Source organism: Apteryx rowi, unplaced genomic scaffold (assembly GCF_003343035.1).
Source record: "Apteryx rowi isolate R43461 unplaced genomic scaffold, aptRow1 scaffold_174, whole genome shotgun sequence".
Lineage (NCBI taxonomy): Eukaryota > Metazoa > Chordata > Aves > Apterygiformes > Apterygidae > Apteryx > Apteryx rowi.
Window position 1 is genome coordinate 253919 of NW_020448019.1, and position 16896 is coordinate 270814.

Sequence of the window (16896 nt, forward strand, 5' to 3'; positions counted from 1 at the left end):
CCGGTTTCGTGGCGGTACCCCCCGGCTCCGAGGCAGAGGACAGCCCTCCCTGGCGGTCTCTCCCCTCCCGCCGGCCCGTCCCGCTCGGTGCCGTGCCGTCCGCACGTGCTCACGCTCCGTCCCTTTCGCGTTCGCCCCCGGCCGCCGCTGTCGGCTGCGGTTTGCAGCCTGCGATGCAGCGCCAGGGCATCGGTACCGTGTTTCTGGCCAGCCTAGCACACGCACCTCTCGGAGCGGCGCGCTTTACACCACTTCTGGCTCTGGAGCAGCAGTAACACTTCAATTTTTTTCCTAGGGTTGCATTTATTTTTGAGTAAATAAAGAAAAAGCCCTTAAAAACTGTTTGGTTAACTCTGCAATACTTGAACCTTTTTTCTTTTTTTGAACTTAGGTTACCCCACAGAGACTGATTGGTTTTTTCTCTTGTCCAGACATGTCTTCCTGCTCAGGCAGATAATAACTTTCTTTACTTATGTGTGGGTGTATGGGTTTGTGTTTTCCGTTGACATTTGTGTGAGCAATGTAGCAAGAGTCTGTGTTTTGTATACGCGTTCCCTTTTCTCTTTTTGGCTTCTTTTGACGAGTCTCCCATACTGATGTTAGCTATGTTTTTTCAGTCATATTTAATCGCTTTTGTGACCACCTCTACTTTTCCAAYGCATATGCTGCCATTAAATAGCCTCTTATCCCATCCTAATTTCCATGTTACAACTGCTGGGAGGATCACCATTTATCCTTTTTTTTTTTGTCTTTGCTGTGTCCCTTTGTATCGTTATTCTTCATCTAGATTGGGAGGGCCTGCTAGTCCTTTCATGACTATTATTTTTTCCACATGTCCAAGAACTGAGAATAAGAAGGCTTCCAAGGATGAGCCTTACTTGGCTAGTATTTCTATTGCATTTTTCTTTTTAACCTTTTAAGAGCATTTTCTGCAGTTTTGTCTCACTAACTTATTAGATATGAAACTGGAGGCGATAGGGAAGGGCAACCAGGAGGCCAGGCCCTGGGGGAACTGTGCTCTGGGGGTGTGTTGAGGGCTGTCGCTGAGAGGCGTGCTATGGGAAAGATAATTGAATTTCAGTCAAGTTGTAACCCAGTTGCTGTGGGGTCAGGAAGGAAGCTCCTGGCCTCCTAGGCAATGTTGTTGTGCTGCAACCTTCATGGTCTCTTACAGTACAGCTGGATCTGGACAGGGGGTGGCCTTGGCTTGACTGGGATTTCAGCTTACTTCTTAAAATTTGGTGAAATATTTGATGTCGTACCCATGTAAAATTGGGGTGGGAGGGTCATGCTAAATTTCTGCTTCAGGTGGCAAACTGAAAATATGACTGGTGACTCCTCTCAGTCTTAGAAGGAATCACAAGGTCTCTCAAACCACATCACATTAACTAGCATAGTTACAAAAACACAAACCCTGTAGCTCATGGGTACTTTTTGTCCTCAGTAGAAGCTGTTGGATCAACTGAAACCAAATGCTCAGTGTTATTACCACCTTCCTTTTAAGCCTCCCAGATTAATGGGACAAACTCTTATTTAGAGGAATCAGGTACAGATCCCTAGTGACTACATTGACTTGACTCTGGCTTCACAGTGGTAAATTTCCAGCAGAGTATCATTATTAATTTCAGCTGTGCCCTGTTCTGGCAAATTATCATTCATCTCCCCAAAGAGATATCTCCGCTGGAGACCTTTATTTTATCATCTTAGTGCACTGCCTTTCCCCCTCCAATTTAGCAGGCTATGATTTTTTGTGGGGAAGCATAGCTTGGGTGTAGTGCTGTGACATTACGCTTGACTAATTTCACCAAGACTACACGTGGCACCAGAGCATTTTTACCTTCCCACACATTCCTGAAATCTTTCAGCAGGTCCTTGACTGCCTGCTCAGGAGTTAGTCACTTCCTCCATGGCCTGTAGGGAAGAGAGTAAGGGTGAAGAAATGTTGCTATATGCTAACAAAGCCTGTTGTCAGAAGCTCACTGCTCTCATGTGTGCTTAAGTAATATTGCTCCACAGGAAAACTTCCCAGGCTGCTTGTTAGAGTGTGATCTTTGGGGTCATTAGAGCCTTCACCTGGGGGTGCTTAGTTGGGCTTAAGCTCCTGAATTAACCAAGTACCATAATATGTAATTTCTAATTGTTGCAGTGAGCTCCAGCGCTGCATTGCAGCTGTCCATACGCAGCTTTTCCCTTCCCGCAAGTGAGTTGTCTAGCGCAGCCCAGTGCAAAATACGAGTTAAACATGGAATCAGCAGCAAAATCATGTTGTCTCCATGAATGGTGGCTTATGGTTCAGTGATGATAGCCTGAGTACAAGGCAAATTTGGGGAAACGGAGGGCTGCCCAAGGCGCCAGCGGTCAGCGAGGGGCTTTGGCTCCCAGCGGTGCCGGGGCTGTGCACAGCGGCACAGACACGCTGGCGTCTCTGCTCAGCTGAGCTTGCCTTGCTTCAATTCCCTCGTGGAAAACTGGCTGCCACATCATCATTTTTTAAGCACTATTTAAGATGCTAACTAATAACTTGCTACTACTTAAAATGGTCCTCAGTAGGCTGCCTGATAATAGTTTACTCCTGTTTTGACGTGGTAGCTTTGTGATCAGTGCTGAATCTCCCATCGGGGAAGTGATGGCATTGAACCCCCGAGGCCAGGCCACAGGCCCGCACGGGTGTCCCCATGCGCCCCATTAGCAACCCCATGTGGACATGCTGCTGCCAGCCACCTCATCTCTCTCCTTTCTGCCTCCTCTTCTATCAAACCCCTGCACAAATCACTCTTGCTCTCTTAGGCTCTTCCTTCCCCATCGTACTAATTTGTACTTTACAGTCTTCCTGTAAAATAACAAGAATCAGGCTTCTAAGATGAAGTTTCTCTGAGGAGCTTCTGTGCTTTTGCTATAATCACTCCACATGCTCCTCTGACAATTCCCGTGACCTTATTTCTCCAAAAAAAGTCAAGAAAAAAAAAGAAAAAAAAGACAACTCCCATCATCCTTCAAATCTCTGTAGAGCTCTTCACATGCTGAAGGAGCAGCCTGAGCTGCCAGCTCTATATCTGGAGCTCTTCTTATACATGTTTGTTAACCCTCTGGGTACAATAGATGCCGAGAATTATTCTTTCGTAATATTTGTTTGGCGGCCAAAAAGGAAAAATGATTAGCAGCTCAGAGGTTACATTTGCTGTGTTTCGCAAGAAAAGCCCTTGGTGTGGACTGCCACTGTTTTGCAGACTGTGGGAGCAGCAGCACCATGCTCGGCTGCCTGCCGTGCACCATGTCAGGGTACCTGCTAATGAAACACTGTCTGCTAAAGGCAGTGCTATTCCTATGCCCTCTCCAGGGACTTCAGTATTTTAAAGACATGTAAGATGATGAGCTTACAACATACAGTTACCAGTTTAAGAAAGGGATTGAAAATAGATTGCTATATTAGTTCCTACTGTTGTTGTTTCCATTAGTATCCCCTTCCAACCTGTAGTTCCTCACCGCAGCATATCTGCGGGGGGGCAGAGCCCTTTGGGTAGGATTCACCTGCGTCTGGGCCCTGGGGAGCTCGGGAACTGGGTATTCAAATAGTTTTGGAGCCCTCTCATGAGCATCGCAGCAGGCTGCAGTAACTGCCCGACATTGAAGCCATCAGACCTGCCCCAGTCCTGGGCAGCCCCTGGGCAGCCCCTCGGACGCCAGCGAGTTCCCAGGCTCACGGCTGCCGTGGCCCCRGCTCACATGCCTGGCGGTGCGGCTTGCCTGCTGCTCAACCTGTGCCCGACTGCCTCTGCCGCGTAACTCCTCGTGCAGGGTGTTCACGTTGGTATTGCATGTATGGGGGGAAGACAAAGCCGGGCCACCAAGTTCACCACCGGCCACCTCTATTTCTCCCTCTCAGGCAGCTCCCTTTTATTCTGCAATAACCCGGCTGCTCCGAATTCCCCGTGCCCTGGGGTGTACCTGGAGCGTGTGTGCATCTGGCCGGGCATTTTGCAAGGAGAAATGGTTCAGAAAGGCAACTGAAAACTTTGCAGCCTCGGACTGAAGCTTTCCTCGCAGCCTGGCACTGTCACAGGGCAGATGCTTATTCTGGTCATTATGTTGATGGGGTTAGCAATAAAGTTTGAACTTTGTTCAGCTTTTCCCAGAGTTTGGCAGTATAAGAGCCAGAGCTCTGATCTGGCTTCAGGCTGGTTGTTAGGTTTAAATTATCCTTCAGTCCAATTTTCTTCCCCACTGTCTCCTTTTGCCAGTAATTTGTTACGGCACACAGATTTYCTGTCGTCTCATCTCCTTGTCAGGCTGCGTCCTTCCAAAGTCACTTTGTGGCCAACGATAAGCTCCTGTGTTTCCCTCCCTCTGAAGCGAGCTGCTGATCCCAAACGGAAGCGTCAGGATCTGCTCTCGGAGAGCCATCCACATCCCCCAGGGCAGCAGCAGGGCCACCCGGGTACGGCACGTTCAGGGGTTGCTCTATCTTTACTTGCTTATTGCTTAACTAAAGCGTAGGTTTATCAAGGATCTCTGAACCTGATTTCTCATGACTCCTGGCTACCTGGCCCACAAGCCCAAACCCTCCATTTTGTGCAAATTGTCACTAGGATTCCTCCCAGAGGGAAGACTACCTGCTGGGGACAGCTCAGGCCTGGGAGAGCAGGGCAACTGCCCCAGCTCCACCTTGGATTTTTGGCAGGATCTTGGGAAAAATGGATCCTAACCCTGTTTTCTACTTGCTAAAGGGAGGATGAAAACATTTCCCCAGCCCAGTGAGGTGTTAGATTGTTTCATGATCACAAAGCCTTTGATATCCTTTAATCAAAGAACTGTTAAGGATTTTAAAGGTTGTTATTATTTGTGGAATAGATGTTAATTCTCTGTGCACAGTCTAAGCAGAATATAGACTCTCTTTCTCTCTAATGTTATTTGGGGATTATGTATTAAATGCTCCCTTTTGGGTGCTGGCAGAAGTTACCTTTAAGCCACATATACATGCTGATTAGAATATACAGTACTTTAAAAACTTCTTCACATCTCATTACACCTCTTCTTGAGTCTTCTCAAAAGAGGCTAATTTACATTAAGTCCAGGCTGCATCAGGGTCTGGATTTCTCATGAAAATATGCCTTGGTAGTAAAAGCAAAGCCCCTTCCGTTCCCTGCATGAGAATCACCCACCTTCTCCTCCACAGCATAAATCCCAAGGCCGTGCTCTGAAACCCAAATAGTTTGGATTTACATAGAAATGAGAAGCACGATTCTTCTTGTGACAATTTTCATTTCTACCTTGGCTTGCCTATATTTCTCCAATAAAAGAGGGCACAAGATCCTTTGCAAATCACTCTGTGCAGCCTGAGCACAGTCCTAGGGGGGTGCTGTGTTTTCTGGCCACCACTGGGCCGGACACTGGAGCCCGCAGTGCCTCGCGTGAGCACATTGGATGCCCCAGGGGACTCCACCATCCCCACCGATCTCAGTCCCACCGTGCCAAGGGGGGCATCAGTAGTGGTTGGTGCTCACACTTCAGCCACGGCCTGGCACACACCTCACTTCACGTACCCAGAGGGGAAACTTTCAGCCAGGAAAACATTTATCACCCACTGTGTGTACAAGGAAAATACCGACTTAAAGAAACTTGCACCACTCGTCTAGTACAAAAGACATTGCTTTGTGTTTGTCCTGAAGAGAAGAAAGCTCTTGAAACACTGCAAAGTCAATTACGCACCATCAGAATGAATCGGAGGAGTCGTTCGCGGAATACCTACCACGAGAATCCGGCTCAGCTTGACAAACTGTTTCTTTACTAGTTATTTGTTTTCCTGCTTGGTCTGTAGCTGTACAGTGATACTGCAATGAAGTGAAAATGCTGACAGGTCACGCTCTGCTTCTACCGCCAGTGCTACTGTTTTGTATGTGAATGACAAATATCCTGGCAAAGTTTGGTAACTTTTACTTTACATTTCGTTTTAGATATTGTTTAATACTTCTTTGGAGTCTCCTTATTAACCTCTGTTCTGAATTTCTTCAGTGGCACAGAAATGATTCAATGTCTTCTTGGGTAAGCACTGGAAAGCTGTCCTTCTTTCACTGTCACAAACACTTCATGTCATTTCTTTAGGGAAGTAAACTACGCTTCAGCAACAAGAAAACGTAAATCACCACTGTTCTTTCTGTTTGCAAGAACATGATGTGTCATTACTTTTCCATTTTCTGATTTTATTTTCCTCCTGTAACAAAGTATTCCAAAGCCCTGTATTTTTAAATACTTGTTGTTCTAACTGGTGCCAAAAAGGAACTATTTTAATCATTATTTCTCATGAAATATTAAAATCTTAAATACTTTCAAGACCATGGGAGGAGCTAGTTTTATGTATTTTTCATTATTTTATAAACAGATAGAGCAATATTTCTTACGTTAAAGGAACACCATCATAATGTTCAGGTAGGTGCTTTCTGCCTGACCACGGCCCACACTAACTGTTCCCAGCTCCCCGTGTCCCGGGAGCAGGCAGAGGGCGGCACCGAGTGCCCGGGGCAGGCGCGTGCCACCGCTGCCTGCACGTCCGTCATCCTTCCAAGCATCTCCACTGTGAAGGGCCTGCGAGCTCTCTGCTGCCAAGGTGGGCTCTACCCCCACGCTGCTTCGGGCAGCCGTTATTTCTTGTGGTCCTAACGCAGTGAAGCTGGCAATACCTCTGAGACGTGAGAGCCAGGGCTCATTCCCAGGGACCGCGGTAAGAGCCGACTCCTGCACAGCTTCATTGCTTCAGGCAAACAGGCTTCGGCCGTGGTTACGCTGCTCAGGAGGGTTCGGGACAGTGCCGATGCCCGCGGATGCGGCGTGTGGAGCTACAGGGCACAGGAGCTGCCGTTTGGAGAGCACTGAGCCCCACGGCGGGGCAGGCACCAAGCAAACGGGGCAACGATGCGGCCGGGACATCCTCCAAACTGCCAGGGCCAGGTGTTAGCAGGCACGCACCGGCGACGGGACCAGCAGTGTGGAGGAGCTGCTCACCTCGTCTGACTCACCAGAGCTGATGGATGAACACTCGTGGCATTACGGGCGAGTTTCAAACCCACAGGAGCAGCAGGAAGCACGAGCTGCTACTTGGGGAATTTCCACGTGCACACACACAAAGGAGAAGCAGTTTTTCTGTGGAAGAAAACCCAGAAAATTTCCGATCCAACAGCAAACTGAAATTTAATTTTAAAAGGATCAGAACAAGAGCTCTAAAGCGAGCAAGCTGGCAAGAAACAATATTTTCTGGGGAACTTTGCCCAGTGTCCATTGAAAAGCAGACAAATGTAATGCATTCATGCACGATGTCATTGTGCTATACTGAATCAGCATTTTYGTCTGGAAAACCCTTGGACTCTGGCTGCTCTTGTCTTCCTTTCTCTTCTCTGCACTCTGCACGTATTGCTTGGCCTTCCAGCAACTCTGCAGCCCCCATGGGATCCGCCATGGGCAAGAAGATGCGCAAAATGCTGGTTGGAGGTGGTGGGTTCCTGCAGGTCATACTTCCAGCCAGGCCGTCCCACCACTGCTGCCTGTGCCTTAAGTTCCCAGTTGCCCCAGCGGGACACCCAAGAAAAGCCATCRTTCTCCAGCTCCCCCTCAGCGCAGGGGGGACGTCACTGCCGGGTTGCGAAGCGTTAACGACTTTCCCTCTTGCAGCCGGGACTGAGATGTGACAGCTGTTCTGCCATAAGACTTGGATCTACTCAAAGACTGAAATCGGGAAAGCTGCTGTGAGGCTCTCCATGAGGGCACAACTCTAAAAGCAGTTAAATGCCATGATTTCCAGCACTAGTCTTCAAATCACTCTTTCAGGCCCTTACTCAGTAAAGTATTTCTCACTGAATTAAGGGGAATTTAAGTGTGTGCTTAAACATTTGGCTGAACAGAGAGAGCCTGTTGAATCAGAAGAAGCTACTGAGAGCAGAGCAGAAGCCCTTAAAAATCACAAGGGTTTTTTCCTAGAAGTATCTTATTTATTCCCAAGTCCTTATCTTGTTTATAACAAAGAAATGCACTAAATTCCTTTCCCAAGGCTAAATAGTCCTGGAGCATATCTGCACCAAACAGAAACAAAAATAAGTTTGATTTTAGGCAGATTAAATAAGCAAATGGTTATTAGTCTCTTGGCTTCTTTCTCTCTCTTTTGCCTTTTTTATTCCTCTGTTCACAATAAACCTAGAATTTTAGGACCCAATCCAAAGTATGTTGAATTTGATGGAGCTCTTTCTGTTGGCTTGAATGGGTTTTGGAGCAGACCTGCAGACAGAGGACAGCAATATCTTTATACAGCCTTCTCATTCAGCATCTAGAGACAGGAATATTAATTACTAAAACCCTGGTACAGCGCACAGCCCCTCAAAACTGTCAATATTCACTCTGCCTTGTTACTTCATTCAAAACTACACTGTTTTCTGTCTGAAAAATTTCCTTAGGAAAATGAAATCTGCAGAGACTGAATAGGCTTCCAATTTCTAGCTCATTTTTATAAATAGTCTTCTGAAACTTCTGTAACACATCACACGCAAGAATAAGTACACAAGAACAATTTCCAAACGTTGTAATAATCCATCTTCAAAACGAGCGTGACCCAAATCAGAACACCCGGGCAGCAGTTACAACAGCGACGTTTGCTGCCGAAGAGCTTGTCGCTGGGGCGCAACAGCGCTGACGAGCCCGGGGCACAGCCGGCCCCGCGGCACCCAGCGCCCCCCCGGTAAATCGAGCTCAATCAGTACCCAGCTTTTGTGAGACGAAGGAAAGCAAAATGCCTGTTTCAACTACTGAAGTTTGTATGAAAGAGTTGGACCGCTTTTGCCACTGTGGCCCCATGGCCGTCACGAGGGAGCCGGAGCGAAGGGCTGGCAGGGAGCTGCTTTCCGCAGCTGCACAGGGGACAAGCTCCCAGTCCTACGCCACCCAGCTCCCACCGACGGCTGCCTTTCGCTCTAGTTTTCCAGACCCTTAAATGCTACTAAAGGAAATGCTACACTTCCAGCACGCAATAACTTCATCACGTGAAGTTAAGTGAATGATAGAGCTCCTGGGCTCATGTCCCCTTCCCCATACCAAAAGCAGAGGGGTACAGCCGGTTCGGATTTATGTATATATTCTCGCAGTACTCAATACACACTTTGAAATCTTAAAGCAGATTGTGAGTTGTCATCTATAACTAAAATATAGAGATACATAGATATTACACGATGTGTTTTGCAAAATGAGAGAAAAACTGTTCTTTTCATGATACCTCAATGCAAACATGATAGCGCAGTAGCTATTCGAAAGCAAAGAGACATATTGTCACCAGGTAAATGAATCTGCTACCCATACTTAATCCTTGTAAATAAAAGAAGCAGACCAACTGGAATATGGATTTTTTTTCTTTTTTTGGAGTTTGCATGCTTAATACAGAACTAGTAGGTTTAAAATCTCACTGAATATTCTATGTGAATTAACCAGATTTTAGAGTTATGTTGAAAAGGAAAATAATGAAAAGTACAGCTTTTCGTTTAAACATATGCAACTCTCTTCATGCAAGGTTTTCTTTTAGTTTTTTTTTTTTAATTACACTTTGCATTAAAGAATATAGCCAATGTAAACACAGTCTGTAACACTTATAAAACAGTGCAAATTTTTTAAATTTCTGGGAGGGAGTTGAAACACATATTCATACTGGAGGTAAAATCACTTTCTCGGTAGAAAAATACGTATATTAAACACCTATATGTTCTGAACTTAACTTCACAAAAGAGCAAGTTATAGTTCTATACTGTGTAATAAATTAATATCATTGCTAGATTTCCATGTTCTGTGTTTGTGTCAAATGCATAATAACACTAAAAAAAACCAACAGAGAAACATGTATTATTTAGAACCTAATGAAAATCTTACAGATAATTACTGGTATAAGAGGCCACAGAATAAAGAAGTAGGGAAAGAAGCAACGGAAAAAATACTGAACCTCTATGGATTATTGCACATTTGAGATCATTCTCATGGCCTTTAGGCCTATTCTGAATTCTTTAAGTCTTAGGTCAGTGTTTGTTTCCATTTGACTGTAGGGTACAATTTAAGAACCACTGCAAAACTTTAAGGATTTACTGGACTCGTTTGCTGATCAAACCACAGGCAGCTGTGAGCAGAGTGCTAACTTTTACTCATGCAATCAAAGAGAGCGACACTAAAAAGATACTGAAATACAGGCAAGGTTGTCTGCCATAAAAATATTTTGGGGGATTTGCTCCAGCAGATCTTACTGAGACAAAACTCTCACATCTACTGTGTTTTCATTAAAGCTTTGCTAAACACTGCAAAACTGGCTTCTGCCTTCATTATTTAGAACTTTTGCCCTGAATACTGTTGTCTCCATGGTCTGACTCTGCAACCCTTAACCATCTGAATATGTAAATCCTCATGAAACGTACTGGTTGTAAGAAAACTCGACTCACTGAGTAGTAACGCATGACGCTGAGTACCTATATAATGCTTGTCATCCACACGCAGCAAGAATGCTTTCCACTAAGGATGAATTACTGTATCCTCATTTTACTGACGGGACCACTCACACAAGTGAGAAATGCAAGACCTCACCAGCTGCTTAAAAACATCACTTTTTACGAGTTGCACAGAGAGCAAAAATATTCCTGCTTCAGCCATATTTAAAAGGTACWTAAATTGACATGTAGATTGAAACAGAGAGAGAACTGTCTCAGGTGATTATCACTGCAATTAAAGTCAGACTACCAGTAAACCTGAAAAATTTAGCACTTCATTTCTGAATATTGCTGTAGTAATTATTTTCTATTGCTGACGTCCTCAGTAAAAGGTTAATTTTAAACTGTAACTATTGATTTTGGAAAAAAAAAAATCCTATGTAAAATCACATTGCCTTTACTACAAATCTTAAAACAGGTCAAGAGATCTTAAGAAATTTCAAACCAATGGATCCACCAACAGACATAAATTTATACTTAAATTCTTTAAAAAAAGTCATTAAAAATCTGCAAAAATTGTCAAATAATCTATAATCCGCACAAAAACTGTTTAAAATCCTTCTAAACATCTTCCAATATTCTAGTAAGTTGTTTAATAAAAACACATTGCTAACCATTGACAAGGAATACAACATGCCTCAATCATAAAATGAAGAGATGCTGATGTGAGCAGGTGATTTAGTCTGCAGTAACATTTACTATGCACTTTATTGATAAAGCTGGTAGCTCTTCATCTGCATTGTTTGAGCTGGTCATCTTCTAAAATGTATTGGTGAGAACAATGTTACTGGGAAGGTTTCCTCCTCCTTCCTTTTAAGAATGGCTCATCCCTTGTGGTCTACGAAGGAGATAATCATTTTTGTAGCATGATATGATACTAGAATTTCCAATCTGTACTGAAGTGTATATGAAAAAACCCAACAGCTTCTGTATATTTCAATTACTATTACATAAATATGGATGCTGGAGATCATATACAGTGAACATTTATCCATCCCAGATTGTAAACCTACTGTAAAATGACGGGATGTGTTTTTGTTCTCCCCCCTCCTTTTTAAAGGACCAATAAAACTGTACATTGAAAGATAGGAGGGACATTATCGGGTTACAAAAAGAATGTCCCCTTTGTCAAGAATTTGTAAATGTAAACAAAAAAGTTCAAGTAGAAAAGCAAGCAAGTGTGCCGCTGCTTCAAATGTATTTTGACACCCCATGAGGCTAGGGCAAAGTTCTCTAAAAATGTGTCTTCATGGTGGTCATGAAGCGTCTCAAAAGAGTTCTGATCTTCACTACCAAATATCGCTGGTGAAGCTAAGCTCCTGTGCTGATAAAGGTAGCAATGGGTCGTTCCTGTGAAACTCCTGGGGATCCTTCACGGTACTGTTAAGAGGTAGCTGTCCATTTAGTAGTGTCAAAGGTATGTTACAGTATGTGTGATGGTTACTTATGGAAGCTATTGGCAATGTTGCTGCTGACACATCATACTCGTATCCTCTGCAATAATGTCTCATTTGCACAGAATCTGTCTGATGGTAATCAGTTAAATCAGCTCGCGATTCTACCAACGTGGCAGAAGTGCCTGTGACAGCAAGAGAGGGTACAGTCTGGAGGTCTCCAAAAAGGCCCTGTTCTGCAGAATCCAGGACCTGACGTCGAGACACCACCTCCTTTTTCTTCCCTGGCATTTCAAAGACTAGGCGCTTCCAAAACTTAGAATTCAGTTTGCTGCTTTTTGGTCCTTTCCACTTGACCACTGAGAGAAGTTTGATGGTGTGCTTTAAAGATTCCACTTCATGATAATTCACTTTCCCTTTTAATTCTGTACACTCAATCAAAATAACTTTGATTTCTCCACTGACTAGCATGTTATGGAGTCTGTTTTCCATCTCAAAAATACTCCATCCTCTCCTTAGAACATAGTCTGGAGTTAACACGATAATGAGTCTTCTGCTTTGCTCAACACATCTTGTGAGATCTTCAATGTAGGCTACAAATTATAGAAAGAGAGAAAGAGTAAAGAGTAAAGAAGTCTATTGTATCAAAATATCAGGCTTGCAATTAAGTACAACAAAATCCTATAGCTTACTGCTCCACACCATTTCAGACAAGGGGCATTTCACAATATACTCCAACAAAAATAGGATTGCATATCACAACACAACATATTTATAGAATACATATAGAAAACTCCTTAGTAACACCCTCTATCCCTTACTCTTTTTTCCCTGTTCATCTCAACACAATGACATTTACATAATATCCTTACTGTGTAGATGCATTTGAGTGACTAAAAATATACAGTTCACTTACTGAAAAATTATAATTCAAGATGAATGCAATGTTTGTGTAAATTTTAACATTAACACTGGTTATGATTAAAGTTGCATTGAGGGAAGCACGCTTTGGGAAGCAGGTCTTGTGTTTCAGATGCGGGACATGAGGATGCTGCAGGGTGTACAACGTGTAACTAGCAAGAGCTCAAAAAGAAATCAGCCTTCATCACATGCAGAAATTGTGCTACTGCATAGAAGCACCATGGTAGCTCTTTCTTCTTTAGGTATTGATCATAAAAGCACAACATCATTCTTCATGGCCCACTAGTCTGTTTTAATATTGCAAACCTGTGCTTCTATGTACTCAAGGTATTAACAGAAACTTCACAAGTGATGGGAACAAATGGAAAATTTAAGCATATTGGAGGTGTTTATTTTCCGAGACATAAGTGACAAAGAAAATAGTATTCTTCTTTTATTCATGCACGCCAAGTAGTTGCAAATGATCAGTGTAAGCAGAAATGCTAGCCCCATCATTAGCTCCATGATGTCAGCAATATTCTTGAAGCTGGCCTTTGGTTTTTGGTCCTGAGTTTGACTTGCCCCAAGGATGATAGGGAAGAGATGCCAATTACACCGGTCTGACATGGAACACAATGGGAAAGGGGTCTACTCACAGACCTGATCCAAAACCCACTCAGATGAACAAACTTCAGTGAATTTCAGTAGGTTTGGGGTCAAGTCCAGAAAAAGGCAAACACTTGAAAAAAAAATACTAAGGTCAGAAAAGTATCCACTGGTTGCACAGCACTGTGACTGCAAGCTTAGAGACAGGATATAATTTATTTTTTTTTAAACTACATGAGCTTCTTGAGCATGCTACTCAGGACRTGCTGTCTGACAACAGAGGAGAAGCACGGGTTATAAATGAAGACTTGGACACAAGAGCTGCACAGAACAGATCTTTACTCAGCACAGGGCAGGGCCTCGCTTACACACACTGCCCTCTAGCAGGAACAACGATTACAAATAACAGCATTAATCAACATCTGTTACTGCAAGGCTTATTTTTATAGTCCCAGGCACCATACCACAGCATGCTTATTCACACCACTTCCAGTAAAGTAATTAGCTACAAAATAGACCAACAGGAACATTTTAAAATAGCTTATTTTCATGATACTGAAGGCATAGTTAGCATAAAATCTGCCTTTACCAATGTTTTATTTCACCACTTAGCAGCAAGAAGAATTTCTTTCACAAATGGAAAAAAGGCAATTGTAAACATCCTACAGACAGACAAATTTAAGACATACACATACATTACAAATGTCTATGCAACAATCCTGACTTTTAATTAATGTTTTATGATTCTTTAATCATGCAGCATTTACAGTTATTTGATTTTTCTTCTTAAAATATTTTCTGAGGAAAGCCCCCACATTGCTCTGTGTAAAATGTTTACTCATTGATGAAAAAAATTCAACATTAAAATCCATGGGAGAGGCAGCGGAGGGGGGAGAGAATCAGCAACAATGAGAAAATGATAAGCAGAACTGGTGAAACAAAACTTAAGGAAAGGTAGAAATGTTCAATACAATGGAAAGAGATTATCCCAATGTATCAACAGCTCAGACTCTTCATTTTCTTCCTTTCTTTCTGCTCCCAAAAAGAAAGAATTTAGGTGGGAAGCTTCATCATTAGAGGTTGAATCTGCAAGATACAGTAAAACAACAAGCTATCATGCATCTTTCCTGAGACATATTCATCCCTCCTTCAAGCAACTCAGAATATGGCTATGCACAAGACAATTCTTGGCAGGACACAATACCATTCAGTACCACGTATCCAGTCAGTGATAAGCACAGCCATGCATAAATTGTGCGCATCTACTAAAAAAAAAAATCACTCCACTTTCACCTCTTTAAATATCCAGTGCCAATAATTGTAATAGCAACAACCCATCAATAATCCATTATACCAGCTCAGTCAAAAACTCACCAGACTTTGCTTTAGTTGAACAGGGAATGAGGTGAGAGGAAGGTAGGAAAAATTCCCTMATTTCCCAGATGGACTCTTCTCCCCTCTGTGCTTCTCCCATATTTTGCTATGTCCAGCTTAATTACTGGATAATGCAACAATTTCAAGCTTTTTTTTTTTTTTATTTACAGATGACTACATAGGACACTTCACAAATACCACTAGGTGCTCTTTCAAACACTAAGTTTGCAACTGGCTCCCTGATAGACACAGCCTGTGTATAAGGGTCTGTTGGTGCACTGAGGATGAAATACTCTATATTACACACAGCTAGAAGCCCAAGGGAAAGGCGAACAGGTTTTCAAGCCATCTGGCCCAGAAGCGCTGAGCATTCCCAATAACTTCAGCTTGTGACTACCATCAAACCCAGGGAGGACCGAATGGCCGAAACTCGATGTGTGGCTGAAAAAGTACCTCTCAATTTTCACCTATGAAGGGAAGGAAAAGGAGCTGACAACTTGCCTGGAGCACATGGTTCTGTTGGTGCACTCTAGAATATGTCCAACGTGTGTAGCTGAAACACTTCTGCAAGGAAAGGCAAAGGGGGGCAGATTCCTGTCTCACAAAAGCCTGCGGGAGTTTAACCTCAATTTTCAGCAGGACCAGACTGACAGCATGAATCTGTGAGTTACTGCGTCACTCACTCTCCTTTCACTTCAGAATTAAAGGCTGCTCAAAATACTGCAGGTTGAGTTGTCTCTTTTAATTGTTCAATTCATTAGAAGCTATTAAATCCAGGCTATCTATATGACAAGTTAGGATGGAGAGAGTTGCTCTCGCCTTTCTATTAAGTATTTGTCAAGCAACGGCTTTGTTTTGACTAAGAAATCAAGGAAAAATTGAGCTAGGACTTCAGGATTTAAATTACCAATTAGCATCAACTGTAGGATCCCATATATATATATATAAAGATACATATATATATAAAAATAAAATATATGTTATCTGATGGAAATATGTATAATTTCATTGAAACTTCATTTTTCTCCCCAAAAGGTTTCAACTGCAGTGAAATTTCATTGTGAGGGGAGAAAAAGTCATCTTATCAGGGCCATCACAGAATTACTCATTTTTATTTTCCAAAATGATACTTCTTTTAATTTTTAGCTCCATCATAAACTATAACATAAAATAAAATGTCAGCATTAGAATTAACCCACCTGATTTTACTGAAAAAGAACATTTTAATTTCAACCCAAGACTTTTTTTTTCTAAAACACCATTTCTGAATATGGCACAACACCAATTTTCAAACTGCTGGAATTTCTCATAGGTCAGAAAATCAGAATTTGGGGCAGCTCTATCAGTAACTTACTTGCATCATGTCCAACATGATATCCAACGAAGTACAGAGAGCAAGAACCTTTAGACCCATGAACAAACATGTCTTTTTGCATGGTTGCCCTTCAGTAATGAAGACAGATCACCTGACAGCAAATATATGTTCACTAGACACTGTTAACATGTAATGATGCTGAGCTGTAGTTTGAAGCACTGAAGAATAGAAGTTTGAGGCATGCATCACATTTGCAAGAGTTTAACCATGCAGAACTGCCTACTGAATCTCGAATGAGCTACACAAACCACAGGCTGGAAGGAGACCCAGACAACCTACTATGCAAGCAGACTGACAGCAAGAAAATTAATGAACACCATGGACACAGAGGTGCTTACACAAAGAAATGACTGACTAACCAGGTTCAGACGATCTGCAGAAGCAATTGAGGGAGAGAGAAAGAACACCAAGAATTGTATCAAGTCTTACTGATATTTCTGGGAAATGATACCGAAGAGTATCTACCATCAACCATACCAGCTGGCTCCTGGTGCTGTGTAAATAACTAGCTCTGCTGCATTGGTCAACATGACTATTGCTTGAGAAAGAGTGATTTACAGAAGAATAATTCAGTCCTGATTTTCTACCTGAATGGTTCCCAAACCCTAATTCTGGATATCTCATAACAACAGAAAGGGTTAAATGTCTTGTTTTTCATATTATTAAATATTTATTACTTGCATTAGCTCAGGCCACAACAGCAGTGATGTTGGCACTATTGAAACACAGAACAGAGTGATGGTCCCCGCCCCAG

General features: G+C 42.9%; 1 protein-coding gene across 1 annotated transcript in view; it reads right to left on the reverse strand.

Moving 5' to 3' along the window:
* Positions 1 to 11782: 11782 nt before the first annotated feature.
* IL1RAPL2 (interleukin 1 receptor accessory protein like 2) overlaps positions 11783 to 16896 on the reverse strand; it is a 456662-nt gene continuing 451548 nt past the window's right edge. The window contains exon 12 of the mRNA XM_026061041.1: positions 11783 to 12480. Coding sequence (XP_025916826.1) covers positions 11783 to 12480 — 698 coding nt within the window. The remainder of the gene's footprint in view (positions 12481 to 16896) is intronic.